The 17317-nt window shown below is 33.2% G+C and overlaps 5 protein-coding genes across 7 annotated transcripts; 3 read left to right on the top strand and 2 right to left on the bottom strand.

The window, feature by feature from the left end:
- The first annotated feature begins 4484 nt into the window (after positions 1-4484).
- LOC131665167 (heme oxygenase 1) lies at positions 4485-5662 on the top strand. Its single transcript, XM_058936859.1, has 3 exons — positions 4485-4856; positions 4949-5147; positions 5227-5662. Exons 1-3 carry the CDS (start codon positions 4754-4756, stop codon positions 5660-5662), a joined length of 738 nt encoding a protein of 245 aa, XP_058792842.1. The 5' UTR covers positions 4485-4753.
- An 867-nt stretch (positions 5663-6529) lies between these two features.
- LOC131665166 (m7GpppN-mRNA hydrolase) lies at positions 6530-8461 on the bottom strand. The gene is made up of 5 exons (XM_058936858.1): positions 8273-8461; positions 7342-7989; positions 7137-7275; positions 6781-7063; positions 6530-6702 (listed from the first exon to the last, which is right to left on the bottom strand). Exons 1-5 carry the CDS (start codon positions 8317-8319, stop codon positions 6530-6532), a joined length of 1290 nt encoding a protein of 429 aa, XP_058792841.1. The 5' UTR covers positions 8320-8461.
- A 45-nt stretch (positions 8462-8506) lies between these two features.
- Positions 8507-9923, top strand: LOC131665169 (ADP-ribosylation factor-like protein 2-binding protein). 3 transcript variants are annotated; one of them, XM_058936863.1, is made up of 7 exons: positions 8507-8670; positions 8805-8909; positions 8975-9081; positions 9146-9231; positions 9299-9395; positions 9475-9531; positions 9758-9923. In XM_058936863.1, coding segments are annotated over exons 1-7 (474 nt in total). In that variant the 5' UTR covers positions 8507-8669; the 3' UTR covers positions 9779-9923. The 3 variants fall into 3 exon arrangements, with proteins under 3 accessions (XP_058792846.1, XP_058792844.1, XP_058792847.1); XM_058936861.1 differs by lacking the exon at positions 9758-9923 and having other exon boundaries at positions 9475-9626; XM_058936864.1 differs by lacking the exon at positions 9758-9923 and having other exon boundaries at positions 9482-9606.
- Positions 9628-12843, bottom strand: LOC131665164 (nuclear pore complex protein Nup93-like). The gene is made up of 6 exons (XM_058936856.1): positions 12401-12843; positions 12138-12318; positions 11099-12062; positions 10686-11010; positions 10146-10620; positions 9628-10065 (listed from the first exon to the last, which is right to left on the bottom strand). Exons 1-6 carry the CDS (start codon positions 12574-12576, stop codon positions 9754-9756), a joined length of 2433 nt encoding a protein of 810 aa, XP_058792839.1. The 5' UTR covers positions 12577-12843; the 3' UTR covers positions 9628-9753.
- Positions 12844-12864: 21 nt separating this feature from the next.
- On the top strand, positions 12865-17191 carry LOC131665165 (ubiquitin carboxyl-terminal hydrolase CYLD). The gene is made up of 12 exons (XM_058936857.1): positions 12865-13145; positions 13272-13836; positions 13908-14049; positions 14132-14407; positions 14775-14950; positions 15014-15130; positions 15205-15422; positions 15490-15662; positions 15745-16041; positions 16113-16228; positions 16296-16512; positions 16580-17191. The coding sequence occupies exons 2-12, from the start codon at positions 13345-13347 to the stop codon at positions 16768-16770; spliced, it is 2415 nt and encodes an 804-aa protein (XP_058792840.1). The 5' UTR covers positions 12865-13145; positions 13272-13344; the 3' UTR covers positions 16771-17191.
- Positions 17192-17317: the final 126 nt, after the last annotated feature.

The raw sequence follows: 17317 nt of genomic DNA, 5'->3' as shown, positions 1-17317 counted from the left end.
ATACATTTTGTGGAATACCAGGCGAGCACAAGGCGATCAGAGCTGGCCCGCGCGCCGCTCGCTCTTTTGTAACGCGCACCCGACCATCGCCTGGCCGTTACGCTCCCGGCGAGGCTGCGGATTGTTGCGCCAGCCGCCACGCCGAGCCTAGGAGAGTAGTACTCGCTTGCGCCGCGTGGGCGCTACGCCAAACGCGCGACGCCACCGAGATTCCGTCGTGCCGGTGCTCGTCTCGCGCCGGACCCGAGCCAATTGCGCTTCGTCGGCTGCTCGATCGCGCCGCACATCTGTGCGTCAATCGCAAAAAGCGAGAGTCACTCGAGCTAACGCGTGCGTTCAGCGGAGATTCCTCTGCATTCTCCTGGCAAATGATAGGCTTTCAGTGCTGTGTAATGGCAGCCATGTACGTCGGTTACTGCAGTACCAGAAGCTACTGCCTTCCGTTTTCATGGTTCGCTTGCAATCTTTGTTAAGCGAATGCACGTCAATTTTCAGTAGTGGCAGAACGAACTGAACAAACTGGTCGGCAAATTCGACCAACCCTCGATCGCTGCGATTTTGAACGAGGTGTTACGGTATGCCGATGCGTCGTTGAGTATTCAATATACGATAAACCGATTATCTCGGTCAAGTGAAGCTATGCTGTAATCTGTAGCCGATAAAAGAAAGCATATCGCGAGGCTCTGCCGTTTGAGAGCGAGAAAGCGAGCCGAGACACGGCCACGTAAGAAGGCCATAGTTTTCGGGACAAACTGGAAATGTATAAAGATGCGGCGAGCCGTGGAACGCGAACGAGGTGTGACGGCAGAGAAGCAGGTGTTGTCCAAGTGGCCGGGCCAAAACGGATCGAGGTGGCACTTTGACATCGAGAGTCGAAAAAGACGCTCCGACAAGGTGGTGGGTGGAGTCTTCTGTAGCATTGTACCGCCTTTAACAAATACTTGGAACTAGGACAGCATGAGAGCGCTGGTGGCGGCAGGCGCGCGCAGCCGCCTGGGCGAGCGGCGCACGGCCACCTCCTCCCGGCCATGTTCCCCTACGAACGCAAGAGTCGAGTCTGACCCGGTCTGGGGACGTGGCTATGTCCTTAAGGAAGGTCAACGGCCCAAGTGCGCTCGCGCCGCGCTGCTGCACTCCCGGCTGAGAGCGTGCGCTCTATACGTTCGTTGCTCCCGGCGGCGACTGCACCCTCGCGGTCCATTGGCTGCGCGCACGATGCCGCGGCCGAACTGGAGGCCGGCAGCTGCACCGTGCGCCAAGGGTCAAGTTCAGCCATGAGGCCGAACAGATGACGGCTCGAACCCACGCGCAGCCCGCTCGCGGCATGTTCGCCCGAGTCGAGCAGCGAGCGACGACGAGAGTCACTCGCTCCCGAGCCCGGCCTCCTTTCGGCGAATAGGCGTGATGGACAGGCTCGGGCTCACGCTTGACCAGCGGCGAACGCAGCGCGAGAGCTCCAGCGGACTCGCGGCCCCCGCGAACCGCGAGTCAGCTGCTCGAGGCTCCTGCACTGCTGATACATTGCGCGAGTACCAGACATCTTGCGGTCCGCGTGGATGCCTTACCGTGCCTCGCGCGCGTCTCCCCCGTCCCCCGCGTTTCGATACCTGCCTTGCAATCGCACTCTCCGGCAATCGATTCACAACGCTTCTCTTTTCATCGCTTAATTCACTACCTCCAGTCGATTTGGCTTGCATTTCATTTTATTTATTTATCCGAATTCGTCAAATTTTTCCTAAATGGCAAAATTTACAGTGGTATACACATAGATGTCCATACGTTAGATGGCAGTACATAACAAATGAACACAGAAACGAAGTAAAAGCAAAATGAAAGGAGAAACTAAAGCTCGTAAATTGTTGCACAATTACAATCCATTTTGTGTAAAAGCCCACCTCCCGTAGTGCAGCTGTATTGTTTTGTATCCATTTTTTTTTATTAAATTTCTCTGCCTTTCTTTATGGTTCACGTTTAGATTTTTCATATTACTGCTAATTTTTTAAATTTTCAAAAACCACATATTTGTGACTTCTTGAAATAATAGTTTTGCTTACTCTTAACATAACAATTCTGTGTCTGATTATGCTCTTGGATACATTGTATTCCGCTGTTAGATTGTTATAGTTCCTCGTCATCACTTCCCAGTATGAAGTGCTTCTTAATGAATAATGGTTGACACGAGCTCTTTGATTTTCCGAGTAAAATCAATTTGTTTATAATTTTTTGGACTCTGTTCAATGTTCAATCATACGCTCCTCCCCAAGCAATAATACCATATGCGAGAATACTGTGAAACAACGCATAATAAAGATTGTCATTAGAGTATTTTGTGTCCCTAAATTTTGCATAAATTTCACCGTTATAAAAACAATATATCTCTTTTTTTTTAATTTTTCTAATGTAACATTTAAGCACAAGTTTTATTCGTAAAAGTATTACGTCTTTCTACTTGCTATATTTATAGAAACTTCCATTGAAAGAAGTTTTGATAAACTGAAATTCTGTCAGATGGAGAGAATTTGCAAAATCACGTTTACAAACAACGTTCAGTTGATGATTTGCGTTCATGCAATATTATTATAGTATGAACAAGTGGTCAGTTGTTAAGCAATTTCAGCTAATTAAATAAATTGTTTGGATATGATGAATTGAAATGATGATGAGTCCCTGTTGATGGAGGTACACCGTGGTGGGCATGGAATAGATAATTCACGGAATTATAGAGGGAATTCACATGTAATTTCTAATTGTCACTTGCAATTCTGTAATTCTTTACCAGTGTTTACCTTTCTATCATCAAATTTAATAGAGATATGCAATCGTAATTTAATTGTGTACAGACTTTAAAAATTTATTTTTCTCAGTAGTCGATGTAAGAAGACACAGAAAATTACTTTTAAATTTCGACTAGAAAACAAGTAAAATAAATATAACGGTACTTACGGGGCAAATAAATCTGATTAGAAAGAGTGTTAAAAAAAAATTAATTCTCTTTCTGTTTTAAGCAAGACTATTCTGTGTTAGCAGAAAGAAAGGTCGAGCAAGAAAATTAAGGTCTATGTAATTTGATATATAATAGGAAAATACACGATAGGACAATTTAATTTTCAATTTTAGAGTTTTATTAGCATAAACTTATTACAGTATAGAGTCACGACACTAGAACAGTGAATCCCATGAGGGCATACGGAGTTTCCAATTTTAATTACAGAGCTATTAGATATTTTAATATTTGAAATACACTTAGTAACTAGGTTTTTTTTTAATCTATACATACTTCCATAAATATAACATAATATAAAAAGTATAAAACGACAGAATATTATTAAAATATTTTAGGAAAGACCGTGTGATATTAATATACAGATCTTAAATATTTATTGTATCGAGGCTGGATCCGGAATTTTATAAGAAAATTTGAATTGTGGAACTGATTATGAGAACTTCAAACAGCTAGTCTAGTTCAACGTAACTTTTATTATCCGTGTTGAATTTCGAACCTTCAGTAAAGATATCAATTGTTTCTTATTCTGTTTCAAATATCTCTTTGAATGCCTTAATATGCTCAGAAGCTATTAAAATTTTTTTGCCTGAAGTGAAATCTATATCTCTATAATTCTTCTAAAAAGCTTTTAAACCGTATAGTGAATTTTAAAAAATACATCTAATTTAATGATTAGATAAATATTCATATAACATTCGATAAGCATTGTTTAATGAAATTAAACTCATAAAAAATCATTGGACAATTCAATAACTTTTTTAATATTATTAATTGTGCGATTGTCGCGAATTGACATGAAACCGAGGATTTTGAATCTATGCAAGAAATGGAGTTTTGATTTAGCTGAAATAATATTTAATAACCTAACGACAATCTTAATGAAGTATTTTGTATCTTTCGTAATTTGTCAAAATTTGAATCTTAACATGGTTAGACAAGAAGGCCGTAATATTTTAGTCTGGATCTAATCGCAGTCTCGTATAGCAGGATAAAAGTCACCGCCTCCCCACAAAGTCCTTTTAAAGCGATTAATGATTCTATTGGAAAAAATACGTTTTTTAATTAAATACTTTAACAATTGGTCCAAAATCATACCAAAGAGTTCAATTTCACTGGTTAGCAATATAATATGCTTTATTTTTAAATCAATGTTTTTGATATTTATAATAATCTTATTGAAAATCATTAATTCGCATTTATGCAAGGCTAATTCCCGGACCTCTTCTTTCCAGAAACGATATAACAGAGTTAATGGTAAGTTTGAGTTTGTTAATATCTTCTTGTGGATTTTCTCACTGTATATATATGTATATAATAACTACATCGTCAGCGAATTCTAGCATTTTTTGTATCTATTTCTAATAAGTAGGCTACAAAAATTCTATAAATTCGTAACATCGTTGCCACCTGTCGGTGAAGCAGAGAGGCTACGGGCATTGCGGTCTTGCACGTGATTGCGTCAATGTGGGAGCGCGACAGAGGCAATAGGCGCAAGGGTAAAAGAGAGAAGGAAAGAAGACGATGAATAACGTCATCGATGTGCTAGAGCGAACGCCGTGCGAGTTGCAGCTCCAAAGTGCCACAAACAACTGCAGCAGCTGAGTAGAGCGTATTTTTTGGTTGTTCTCTCGATTGAAACAACGCCGAGAGATCGAGCACCGGTGGCAACAATGACTACGTGAATTCGAGATAACTGTCCACCATTTTTTTATTTTTCGTTTGGCGGACTTTTATTATTTCCGTAAGAAGATGCCTGATAACGAGGAAGACAACTTCTGCAAGAAGATGCGAAAGACCACCAGAGAAATCCATGCGATTAGCGATGCCCTAGTCAACGCCAAATTAGCTTTCGGTAATAATAATTGCCTCTTTCTAGATAAGTTCAATGGCCATCCTTTCCTTAAAATCATCCATGTTCCAAATAATACAAAAATAATTTTACAGGTTTTATGGACGACAAAGTATGGGCGGATGGTCTTTTAGTTTTCTATGAAGTTTTTCGTTATTTAGAAGGTGCCATGCTAAGATTGAAAAATACCAAAGTAGGACAGTTACGAATTGAAGGGCTTCAGAGAACTGAGGCATTTGAAAAAGACTTGGAATTTTATTTAGGAAAAGGTTGGATGAAAAATTACACGCCAAGGTATTCTACTTGATTTAAAACTGATTATCATCATTCATATTTTAAAATCTGTAACTATTTTCATTGAATTTTCTTTCAGGGAAAGTGTAGCTAGGTATTTAATGAGACTTAGAGAAGTAGAAGACACAGATCCTTTATTGCTAATGGCATATATTTATCATCTCTACATGGGTCTACTCAGTGGTGGGATCATTCTTAGAAAAAAAAGGGCTCTTGTACAAAAAATTAGCCCTTTTAAAGATACATTAAGTGGTGGAAACAATCTCACAGACTTTGGTGAATATAATATTTATGAATTAAAACGTGAATTGCGCAATACGATGAATAGAATCGCAGACACTTTAGATGAAGAAACAAAAAATAAACTACTCGAAGAAAGTAAAACTGTTTATATGTTAAATAATGAGATTATTAGAAGTGTCAAAGGCGCAGGCACTGTGATCATCAAAAAAATTGGGTATTTTTTTATGGCTCTTGTCTTTATCATCATTGTCTTCTTCAACTTTAGACAGTAAATTACAAGACTCTAAATTATCAAAAATTTTATTGTACATATATTTTTTTAATTGCACAAGCTCTGCAAATAAATTACTATTTTATTGATAATTAGTTGAAACATGTCATGATTTATTGTAGCCATAATAATTCTAGTCACTAAATATTGCAGGGAAAGAAAGTTATTAATAAATTCCAGAACTGATCAAAAAGACCAAACTATGTATTATAAAAACAACTAGTATTAAGGAGAACAGTGATTTATGCAATCAATTTGGGCAGTTTTTGCCAAAATGTTAGAAAAAATAAAAAACAAGTATAACTTGTCATTTATGCATTTTATATCACCAATTTAAAATTTTTATATTTTCTCATTTAGTTAATCAAGTAGACTAAATTAACGCTTTACAATGCGCAATCTATAAACGATATTGAATATCATTATTAAATAAAATAAATATTATTAAACAATTTGTTAATTTTTTTTGTTTTGGAACTTTGCAGATCGTGTTGCTAATACTGTGGATGTATTAATCACTAAAATCTATAAGTTATATGTGGAGCAACATAAAAATGAATGTGTTACATTACTAAATCTCTCGATTTAGATTTTATCGTTTGTTCACAACAATTTAACTAATTCCCACTAAACATCAAAAAAATGTTAAATTTCACTTTTTCAATTTTAAATTGCCAATAATTCAGTTATAATGATAATAGTTATTATCATTTATTATATTGTTTTTAATTTAATAAAGTAATATTCATATATAATTTTCACATCTGATAAAACTAGTTTGGCAGTGATAATAACTAATAATTAAAAGATACGTTAATGAGATCACAGAAAAGTTTCTGATACTTAATAACTCCTCATCACCTTCATTTTACAAGCAACCAAGTATAGACTTTTTTTCAAATTTAAAATTCATCCAAACTTGTGCTTTAAAATCAAATGCTCCAAAATAATCTCTTGACACCTGTGGTATTGTTAACTGATAAGTCATCGATTTTTCTGTCATTTTTCGAGTCAATTTTCCAGAATTTGACTTGACATTTTCTAAGGAAAAATAGTTTAATCAGATAATGTAGTGTAAAATAATTTATCATAGTGTAAAATCATAACTTGATTACCTACCTTTTTTTTCTTTGTTTCCTATTGGTGTTTTGTTGATATTTTCTGACCGTTTGACAACCAAGTTTGTTGTGTCTTTCAAAAATATATTAGACTTAGATTTCAATGGACTTTCTATCAATTGTTTTGCTAAAGCTGGTGGAGACTGTTCTCCACTTTGTTCGCCAAACAAATTACGCTTGAATGCTCCTTTAGACGATGTATTTTTATAATCATGTGTTTTTTGGCGATTTTGCACAGGGGATGTATTAACTTGACGCTGATATTTATAATCTACTCCATCATTCTACAAGTAGAAATTTTTATCAAATGAAAATCAATAAAGACTTAATTTTAAATGGGAATACAAAATAACCTACTTTTGTAACAGTTTGTGACCGTTTATTTTTAGTGCTAGAATCAATATCTCCAATAGATTTATGGCGATTTCTTTTAGCTTGGGTAGTTGATGCACTCTTTTCTTTTTGTTGTTTGTCCTGGACCCAACGTTTCACGCGTCTAACAATATTTATAATTAGGTAAAAATAAATTGAAGATGAAAAATACTTTTTTTCGTATACTCACTTGACAAAAGGGCAAACCATAAAAAATGCATTTGGTCCAACTCCTATTTTTACTTTTGGTGTCATATCCTTTTTATTATTAGGCAAACTTTCTAAATCGAACCATTCCACACTCTTGATTTCTTTACGTGTTTTGGGTTGGAACTTGGTATCTTTTTGTACTCCTGATATTATGTATAATCTTACAAGTTGGTCATTGATGACAGACTCAATATATTCATTCTTATCAATGAAATTAGAAATGTCAAAACCAGTTTCTTCCAAAACTTCTCGAACTGCACAATGGGAAGGATCTTCATCTTCATTAATTTTACCTTTAGGGAAGCCCCAACTACTTTTAGCCCAATAACTTTGAACAAGTAAAACTTTGGTTAAATCTTCATTCAAAACTATGGCTCCAAATGTTGGTACATTTTGTTTATATTCACGCCATTGATCTAAAATTGCATCAACACGAGGGAAATGTGGTTTTAGATAAGGAATATGCCTAAATATATGATTTGTAAATTCTTTCATTCCACATGATTTCAATTTTGGATTTTCTTCTGTACAATAAAAATCTAAATAAAACCAATGAGCCAATTCTATTTGGAAACATATACGGATGTGATCTTTTCGTTCTTCTTCAGGGATATTGATGATGAAGCGACTGAAAAAGTAAATTGATTATAAAGTTTATAAAGATATATAAGATTATAAAAATTATAAAGATTTCAGTCTGCCATTGGGCCATCAATAAATTCTTTTGATGGAATAAATATGGGTTAGTTTTCATGCATCTTTTATATTATATAAAAAAAATATTTTATAAAATTATTGATGAAGAAAGCCCTTGTATTAACTAAGTGTATAAACTAAATAATACTATGTAAATTGATTTCATTTGAAAACTTGATTATCTAATTCATTATTTATAGATAATAATATTTAACCTGCTCAAATCATCAAGAATGTCAAGCGGGATAGCGTGTTCCGACATATTAAATTATACTTTTTAGTACGATCAGCAAAGAAAACTTAATTGTAAGAATAGTTTAACGGCAACTTTTGGACATTACTTTGCCCAATAGAATAATCAAAACAAAAGTTTACTGCGACCGTAGTTACTGCGCACTTGCATTTGTCGCCATATTGTTTTTACTATCACAGAAAGTGTCAACATGGCTAATATGTATGCAGATCAGGTTTACAAGAAATCATTCTGTTTTAAAAAAATATAAATTTGGTTGTTCAAACTGAAATTCTAGAATTTTATAAAAGAAAATATTGATTGATCTTATATGTGAACCGACTTGTGAATTCAATAAATTTGCAGTATTTTTAAAAATAAGTAAGATTAGAAAAACTTCTTAAATTATATTAAATATTGCAGATATCTCTATATATGTTATCGAAAAAAATTTATTTTCCATTAGAAATATTAGAACTACTGGTTATTGTACTGATAAAATTCTTAAATTTTAGTGGATTCGTTGGTTGCTCAATCTTCAGAGAATAATTCACAAGAAAGTGAAGCTTGTGATAGTTTATTTGATAAAATTATTGGACATATAGAAGATCTTATAATGGGTAAAATAAAGAGAATAATAAAATGCTAAGATTTTTGTTTACAAGAGTAAATGACATTTTTGCAGAAAAAAGATTTCAATCAGTTCAACAATATTATTTGGATAAATATTGGAGAGTTTTTGAACCAGTTGAAGAGAATAAATTATTATACATGGAAATATTTAATGAATATGTAAGTGTTTATATTGAGAAAAATGTATGATAATGATTGTAATTTTATTTAATATTTTGCCTAGAACAAAGCTATTGAAAGTTACATTGATACGAACTTGACATCATTGATACCAAACTTTTCTATGAACGATTTCATAAGTGAACTACTGTGAGTCTTAAGATTATTTTAATAGTATAAAATCTTGCAAGGACATAAAAAAAATAAATAATTTTAGTAAAAGACGTTCGGAGTTGGAAGGAGAAGTTTTTGAAATTCTTTTGACATTTACTGACTTCTTAGCATTTAAAGAATTGATTCTAGACTACAGAGCTGTAAATATTTTGTACTTATCTGTATAAAAATTCACTTCTCAATACATACATAACTATTATTTCATATTTAATATTTCAGTTACAAGAAGGCAAAGTTCAAGACTTAAGTAGTGGAATAACAGTTAAATCCTTGAGTGTAGGTAATTTAGAGAATAAATCTTGTTACTAGATTATTATATTTTTTAAGTATAATTATATTCACTTTTACATGAGAATAAAATCAGAATTTTAATAAATTATTACTATTTATAGTTAATTTATTTTTACATTATAAGTATTTTACATTTTAATGGTAAAAATAATACAAATAAGTATTAATCGTTTGTTGTATCAAATGCACGATATTTAAAATTTTGCTTCAGTGCATCAAAATTTCCATTTGAACTAAACGACTGTTGGTCTCATTTGGCATACGGTATGGAAGAGTTCCGGCAAAACTCGTTAAAGCGCGAGCTTGTTCTCGAAGATCTGTCAACTGTTGTTCCCTTGCAATTTCATCGCCTGGCTCAGTAGACCTTAGCTTTTGATATTGACGATAAAGAATGGTCATCGTCGCAAGAAGTACATCGGCCAAAGTACCAGCCACTTCTGGTGACACACGGCGTAATGCTGTAACTCTCTCATCCACTTGTTTCACGTGGAGTGGGAGTAATTTTGAGTCTGCTATTGTCTGATCAGAAAATATTATATTTATGTAATATTTTTAACAAAAGAAACAAATATAATTGATAAAACTGTATTTATACATACTCTGAGGGCATTTTGATACTGATCATTATGAAATTGATCAAAGAAAACCATGAGATCCCTTAAAGTATAGAAAGCAGCTACTGACTCCGCTGAAGCTTGAATAGGTAAGCCTTGATATCTAAGACTAATTTCTGTTGCAACAGTTTGCAAACGTGACCTTAAAGAACCTGATGTATTCTTTTGGCTCACAATTTGGGCCAATAGCACGCACATTAAATTTAATACTTTCTCGTGATTTCCAGCCAAATCGTACATCATCACTGCATCTTCTAATAAACCTTTTTTATAAAGAGTTTCGGCACATATACTAATAACGTCATCTGTATTTACTTGAAATTGATCCAATAATCCAGGTAAGCGTCTATCTTTATCTATTTTTCCAACAAGTAGAGTACGATTATCTGGAGATAATTCTACCACCATTTCAGCTGCAGATGCAGCAAACATATTTCTATCATATGGATCTTTCATACATCTAAGAAAATAAAAAATTAATAAGAATGAGTAACTTCTTTAAGTATTGGTTTTTTAAAATCTTACCTCAACAGGAACATATAATGTAATGTTTCCTTTGGGTCTGATGACTCAAACCTCTTGGCATACATTAATATTAATCTAGCAAAATTAAGCCTTTTAGCTGGAGATTTATCTGCTGGATCAATACTAATTAGTGGTGCTAAAACACTTTGACTAACTGCTAGTAAGCCATGTTCATGCATTGCAGCAGATAAATGAACTGCATGAGCTAAGTGGCGAGCTCCTGCTCCTCTTGCAAGGAATTCAATGGCAGCTTCAAACTGTCCAGTTAAAAATAGCATAGAAAAATATAAAAAGGGCTGTTCATGGGCTCTGTAGTATGATTCACCTGGAAGAAATAAATAAAATATATGTATAAAATGTACATAAAGGGCAAAAAAAACCTAATATTATCACACTGTTTTGCTATAAAATACCATAAACTTCCAAGATAGTAGTCTGCAAGTGATCCAAAGTTAGTTTATTTTCAGGATCTGGTTGTTCTCTGACCTGACATAATTTGAGCCATAAATAATCATCAGCAGCAGACATAACTTCTGTGTGAAGGTCATCTGGTTCACAAGGAACAAGTACACAGTATGCTGCTTTTTTGTATGGATCTGTGGAAGATCGGACATGTTTTCTGTAATGAAGTTTTAAAGTAGATTCAGCCCGAGAACTAGGATGACGTTGGGAATCTTCTATGGCTTCCTCTAGAGCTGATCTGAACTCTTGGAATGCTGCTCCACACTGATTAATACAGTACAAGGCACCTTTTAAATCACCTGACCTCATACAATAATATACCAAAGGCCAGAGAGGTCTATCTTCAATGAGTACTTCTTCTAAATCTCTCATACTATCTATTTTAATTCCAACAAAGCTTTTTACAAGTGGAAAAGTACCTGGTATGCCACCTCTTTTTGCTTGTGCTAGATTTTCACTTACAATTGAATTCATAAATTCCTTGTATCTGTTCTCCAAGTATTTTCTTGCTTGTGAAACAATCTTTGTCTCAATAATAGTACTAGTCCTTGATTTGATTGGATCTCCAGCAGGTGTAAAAGGTATATCAACCATACTTTTCACCATTTGCCACATGTCTAAAACTTTTTTGTCATTGAATGTTGCTGCTGCTGTAGAAAAAGCATCGAACAAGCTAGGTCTTGTAACTCCTTTCAGGACATGTTCATTATAATTCTGTAATTCTTTAGCATAAGCTGCTTCAACATTCGATAGACCATTCATCATTGATCCAGCAACTTTGGTGCGTTGTGGAATTCCACGCAAATCAACCAACTCTCCCGAAGGTGCAGTCATAGAGTTCATTATTTCAAATTTCATTTGCTTCCATTCTCCAAGAGTATGCTCTAATTGTTGAACTCGATTGAGTTCAAAAGTCTGAAAATAAAATAATTTGACTATGCATAAATTTCAATAAAATTTGCAAATAAATGATACATAGTCAATACTAACATCTCTGTTAACTTGTTCAATAATAGAAAGTATCGCATTTTCTTTTTCATTCCTGAGGTAGCTTACTATATCAGTGTCAGCTATAGGATCTAATGGTTCAAAAGTACGACGAGTACTAATAGAATTTAATTTTTGAGCAATTTGAGATAAATCAATGCCTCTCGAACCCAACAAAAGATGCCTATCAAATGTAAGATTTTATTATGATTTTTAGAACAAATCAAATCGCTACGTCAAATAAAAAATTAGAATGAAAATCATACGCTTGATTTTGATTGTCCTGAGTTCCAGTTTGTGTCATTTGCGACCATATTTCGTTGGAACCATCCAATATTTGTCGAAGATTTCTCTCCACTTGTGGTAACTCCCCATTGCCTTCTACATCAGCAGCCATTTGTTCTGCTCTTCTGAGCAGTTCGTTTAGATCAGAATCACCCATTTTTTTTTATTTATAAAAGATAATTATTTTTTATAAAATTTAACTCATTTGCCCAGCACTATTTATTTTTATACAATAAACACCAAATGATATAAGCTTTAAAGTTTGAGTTAACCAACAAATAAACCGATAGGCCGAATTCGCGCCTGTTTTTTCTCTCTGCAACTGCACTGCTGCTCCGTGTGCGCCACCGTGGGGCACACCGACCGAGTACTGGATCTGTATTATCTACAAATCCAAATTTTTACTGCAAGCGCTCTCTACAGAGTTGTCTGAAAATTAACATTATCAGCTGATATCCGAGCGGATCTGCGTCCTACGATTAGCAATAGCGAGCGTTATTTCATTGTCAACCATGATTTTGTGATTTTTACAAACTATTATTATTTGCTTAAAACGTTTGATATAAGTTTGAAATTTGAATGACGTATTTGTTGTTCTTTGTGAATACAAATTCAATAATGATCTATATAAATTTCTGAAACATTATTCATACTTCAATAAAAACGAAATAATATGTTAATCAAGATTGAAATATTGTGGAAGAGCAAAAAAAAATTAATATTTAAGTATAGGGATGACAAGAATTATAATTTCTTATTTGCATCTGTATAGATCATTTAATGTATAAAATCTTTTGCTAATTATATTTTGTGTCGTGTTTCTTGTTTATTTATACATAATATTTTTATAAGAAGATGAATGTCATCTACTACTATTTCATGGGTGTTTGACAATGTTTGATAGTGCAACAAATTTCATGATAAAATGGAAGAAGAGTGGTGCAATCTTAGTCATTTAGCAATACATGATAATTCAAATATAACATATCATATCGTTGTAAAAGAAACCATTTTGAGCCGTTTAACTGGAATATGTAATGCTAATATTGGTCAAGTTTTGCCAGGAATGCTTGTACAAGCCGTTGGAAATGAAAATGAAGATGCTCTTAGAGTTAAAGTTTATTGTAAAAATCCTAGTGAAATATGGTACCATACGGAATGGAAATGTTACAAAATTGACTTACTACCTGTTTCAAGTTTAATTTGGAATCTACTATGTGCTGTTTCAAGTTTAGCAGATAGGGTGCGCTTAGCAAAAAATAAGCAGTTTTGTAAAGATGTGGAGAATATTAGGCCAAATAGTAAAGTTTGGTTCTGTCCAGATTCTAATAATTTAAATACATATCTAGCAAGCGTAAAATGTTTTGCCTCTGTAAAAGAATTTGGAGATGGATATTATTTAGCACTTGATTTATTGGTAACAACTCATTTATTGCTAGATATCTTAAATATCTATATATTTATATTTAAATTGTAATGTGTTTGTAGGAAAATTCAAATGTATGTAAACCTTCTCCTTTGACTCAAAAATATTTTAAGATTTTTAATTCACCTGGAACATTTACAACATTAAGTAACATTAATCCACGAAAAACTGATGCTTTAGATGAAATTAGAAATTTTGAGAAAAGTATCTAATATAATATAATAAATATTATTATATTAATTACAAATTTATAAAATTTTTTAAATATTTATTCTTTTTGCAACAGAATTTTTATCCAGCAACATATTACAACCAAGTGACAGTTTTTTTGCTTCTAAAGCCAAGGAAATAATTGAAACTGAGAAAAGCACAAATATATTTGACAAAAATAAATGTTCTTCACTTTTAGACAGTGACAATAATAATGAAAATCTTGACACTGAAGTTATTAATAATTTTACGCATTCATATCATCATTCATCAAAAATCTCAATCCAACAACAAGAACATGATTCAAAGCAAATGTACAGAAACTTGAAAAGTTTTGATCCTCTCAATTCTGGTAAGAATTAATTTTTCATTAATTAAAAGATTATAATTAGTTAAAATATCTCACAGAAAAAACATGAGCTCATTGGCTTGTCTGCCCTGTCTTGGAAGGGATAATAATAACTTGCAGTTTAAATTTAGAATGTTGCTTGGGTGCTCCGAGCAAGTAGTAGTGTCTATAAGATTAAATCAGTCTTAAGGTTCATTTATAAAATGTCCACATCTTTACATCTTTATCCAACGTTTGTTTTGGATCCAAATTGGAGTAGTAATGTAGATTTTGTAACAAAACGTTTTAAAAATCTGAAAATCAATGTTTTGTTAAATAAAAAATTTTGAGAATTCCGTGTAATTTAATCTAATACTAATTTCATTTGTAGATGATGAAGCAGAAGAGATTCCTTCAAATTCTCAGCAATCATCGAATACACAGGACTTGAATATTGGCTCTTGTGTAAAAGTTTTAGTTAATAATGATGTACATTATGGGGTTATAAGATGGATTGGTTCACCTGAAACTTCTAATACAAATAAGATGATGGCAGCCATTGAATTGGTAAGATGATGAGAGATAATTTAATTATTCTCTTACTTATTTTATAAATTACTTTATTTGTAGGATGATGTTCATCCGTTAGCAACAGATGGAACGTATCAAAATATCCGGTATTTCCAATGTAAACCACAGAGAGCATGGTTTACTGATTTAAAGGATTGTTATCAATATGATATGGCAGTAAGATTATTTACCTTATTTTCACACCCTACATCATTTTATTATATTGATAATCAAAACATGTACATGTACAGGCAAGCAAAAGCTATTACCATCCTGCAACTGAAAATTTTCAATCAATTCAAAGTTCTATTGTAACTGGAGCAGTACCACCTATATGTGTTAGAAATAATTTGGATAAAATTTGTGGCAAGTTTAGAGGTATACAAGGTCATCATAATTCTTGTTATTTGGATGCCACTCTTTTCAGCATGTTTGCTTTTACTTCTATATTCGATCGCCTATTATTTAGGTAAGTTAGTAACAATTCCTATCTATTTTTGTGTATTCTTTCTAATTTGCAGTTATGTTTTATATAGGCCTGCAAATGAGGGAGATTGTTTAGAATATGAACAAGTTCAAAGAGTCTTGCGTGAAGAAATAGTTAATCCTTTAAGAAAGGATTTATTTGTTGGAGCTGATCACGTCATGAAATTGAGAACTTTGTTGGACAAATCATCATCAATTTCTGGTCTAACTACTGAAGAGAAAGGTATCAAAATAAATAAATGCAAGTGCATATAATTACGGTTTGCTATTTCAATTATTATATTATCAACATCAATTTTACACAGATCCAGAGGAATTTTTAACGTCGTTATTAGCACAAACATTGAAAGCTGAGCCGTTTTTAGTATTGAGTTCCGGACAGGATTCATATTTTTATCAACTTTTTGTTGAAAAAGACGAAAAACTTACTTTACCCAATGTGCAGCAATTACTGGAGCAAAGTTTTTTAACTAGTAATATTAAATTAGCCCAAGTACCTTCATGTTTCATTATCCAAATGCCTCGTTTTGGCAAAGCTTTTAAAATGTACTCAAAAATACAACCAACATTACTTTTAGACGTGACGGATATTATTGACGATTGTGAGTATGCAATGAATTGATTGTTTTTAAAATGGATTTATACACAAGATATAATGTATAACCATTTTCAGCTCCCAGACAATGTACAGTTTGTGGAAAATTGGCTAAATTTGAATGTAAAGAATGTTTTGGACAATGTGGTGAAGGTTTAGAAAGTACAGCATTTTGTAACAAATGTCTCGAGAAGGTTTGTCGTGATGTTCATTATTACACAATAATTATCTGAATATTTAATCAAAATATTTTATACTTAGGCACATAGTCATGAAATGAGAACAAATCATAAACCAAGAGCCTTAAGTGTACCATTGAAGTATGAAATTTTAAAAGAGAATTATGTAGTTCCACGACTATTATTGGAACTATTGGCTGTTGTGTGCATTGAAACATCGCATTATGTATCTTTTGTTAAATGTGGTCCTGGTTCTAATGCGCCTTGGTGTTTTTTTGATTCAATGGCAGATAGAAAAGGTAAAGTAAAATTTGCAATTCTTAATTTGACCCAATACTCATGTTTGATCAAATCTAAATTTTTAAGGAGAGCAAAATGGGTATAACATCCCTGAAATGGTACCGTGTCCGGACTTTCCTTACTGGTTAAGTGAAGAAGGAGCCAATTATTTATCCACAGTTACAGATGACAAAATACTTCCTGAACATGCCAAGAGACTATTATGTGACGCATACATGTGCATGTATCAATCTCCTGATGTCATAATGTACAAGTAAATGAAGAACATTTAACGAGTGAAACAAAGTGAAGTCCTTGAAAAAGTAAAGTTGTAAATTATTGAAATAGCTTTGAGTAATCCAGAATTTTCAATTACACTTTTTGCTTTTTACGTGTATCAATTTTATATTAACTTGAGGAAACATTTCCAAATATTTTTTTACTACAACTAATGAGATACAGTACAGCATTTTTACAACTAGATAACTTTTATCAACAAGCACCCCAATATTTTTCACGTTGAATAATGTTTCCCGTAAAATTTATAATTGTTAACTGAATCATGATATTATAGCAAGTGCTAATGTCGTTGCAAGGAAAGTTTGTGAGTAGTATTAAAAATTTATACTCGTAATAATCAAAAATTATTTTTAGTTTTCTGTTAAGAAGTTTCTGTACGACTTTTGATAACTGGACTCAAACTACTCTAGTAATGTAGATAACATCAATTGCTATTAAATTAAGAACTTTTTTGTTATAATTTTTTCATGTAATATTTTCTATGTACTTCCTTTTAACAAGGTAAGATTCGGAAATAATATTGTA

Source organism: Phymastichus coffea, unplaced genomic scaffold, assembly GCF_024137745.1.
Source record: "Phymastichus coffea isolate CEN01 unplaced genomic scaffold, Cenicafe_Pcof_1.1 PCOF00047, whole genome shotgun sequence".
Lineage (NCBI taxonomy): Eukaryota > Metazoa > Arthropoda > Insecta > Hymenoptera > Eulophidae > Phymastichus > Phymastichus coffea.
This window is presented reverse-complemented; position numbering and strand designations above follow the sequence as displayed.

Bases quoted from the DNA above. Each gene is read 5' to 3' on its own strand.
- LOC131665169 (XM_058936861.1), top strand. The intron at 9,082-9,145 runs GTAAGTGTTTAT...TATTTTGCCTAG, and splicing joins TGGAAATATTTAATGAATAT to AACAAAGCTATTGAAAGTTA. The intron at 9,232-9,298 runs GTGAGTCTTAAG...AAATAATTTTAG, and splicing joins GATTTCATAAGTGAACTACT to TAAAAGACGTTCGGAGTTGG.
- LOC131665167 (XM_058936859.1), top strand. From the start codon at position 4,754: ATGCCTGATAACGAGGAAGACAACTTCTGCAAGAAGATGCGAAAGACC. The intron at 4,857-4,948 runs GTAATAATAATT...ATAATTTTACAG, and splicing joins CAACGCCAAATTAGCTTTCG to GTTTTATGGACGACAAAGTA. The intron at 5,148-5,226 runs GTATTCTACTTG...ATTTTCTTTCAG, and splicing joins ATGAAAAATTACACGCCAAG to GGAAAGTGTAGCTAGGTATT.
- LOC131665164 (XM_058936856.1), bottom strand. From the start codon at position 12,576: ATGGGTGATTCTGATCTAAACGAACTGCTCAGAAGAGCAGAACAAATG. The intron at 12,063-12,137 runs GTTAGTATTGAC...TTTTATTTTCAG, and splicing joins TTGAACAAGTTAACAGAGAT to ACTTTTGAACTCAATCGAGT. The intron at 10,621-10,685 runs GTAAGATTTTAA...TTATTTTCTTAG, and splicing joins CATTATATGTTCCTGTTGAG to ATGTATGAAAGATCCATATG.
- LOC131665165 (XM_058936857.1), top strand. From the start codon at position 13,345: ATGGAAGAAGAGTGGTGCAATCTTAGTCATTTAGCAATACATGATAAT. The intron at 14,050-14,131 runs GTATCTAATATA...TTTTTGCAACAG, and splicing joins AATTAGAAATTTTGAGAAAA to AATTTTTATCCAGCAACATA. The intron at 16,229-16,295 runs GTTTGTCGTGAT...TTTTATACTTAG, and splicing joins GTAACAAATGTCTCGAGAAG to GCACATAGTCATGAAATGAG.
- LOC131665166 (XM_058936858.1), bottom strand. From the start codon at position 8,319: ATGTCGGAACACGCTATCCCGCTTGACATTCTTGATGATTTGAGCAG. The intron at 7,990-8,272 runs GTTAAATATTAT...TTACTTTTTCAG, and splicing joins ATTCTTGATGATTTGAGCAG to TCGCTTCATCATCAATATCC. The intron at 7,064-7,136 runs GTAGGTTATTTT...TTCTACTTGTAG, and splicing joins GGTCACAAACTGTTACAAAA to AATGATGGAGTAGATTATAA.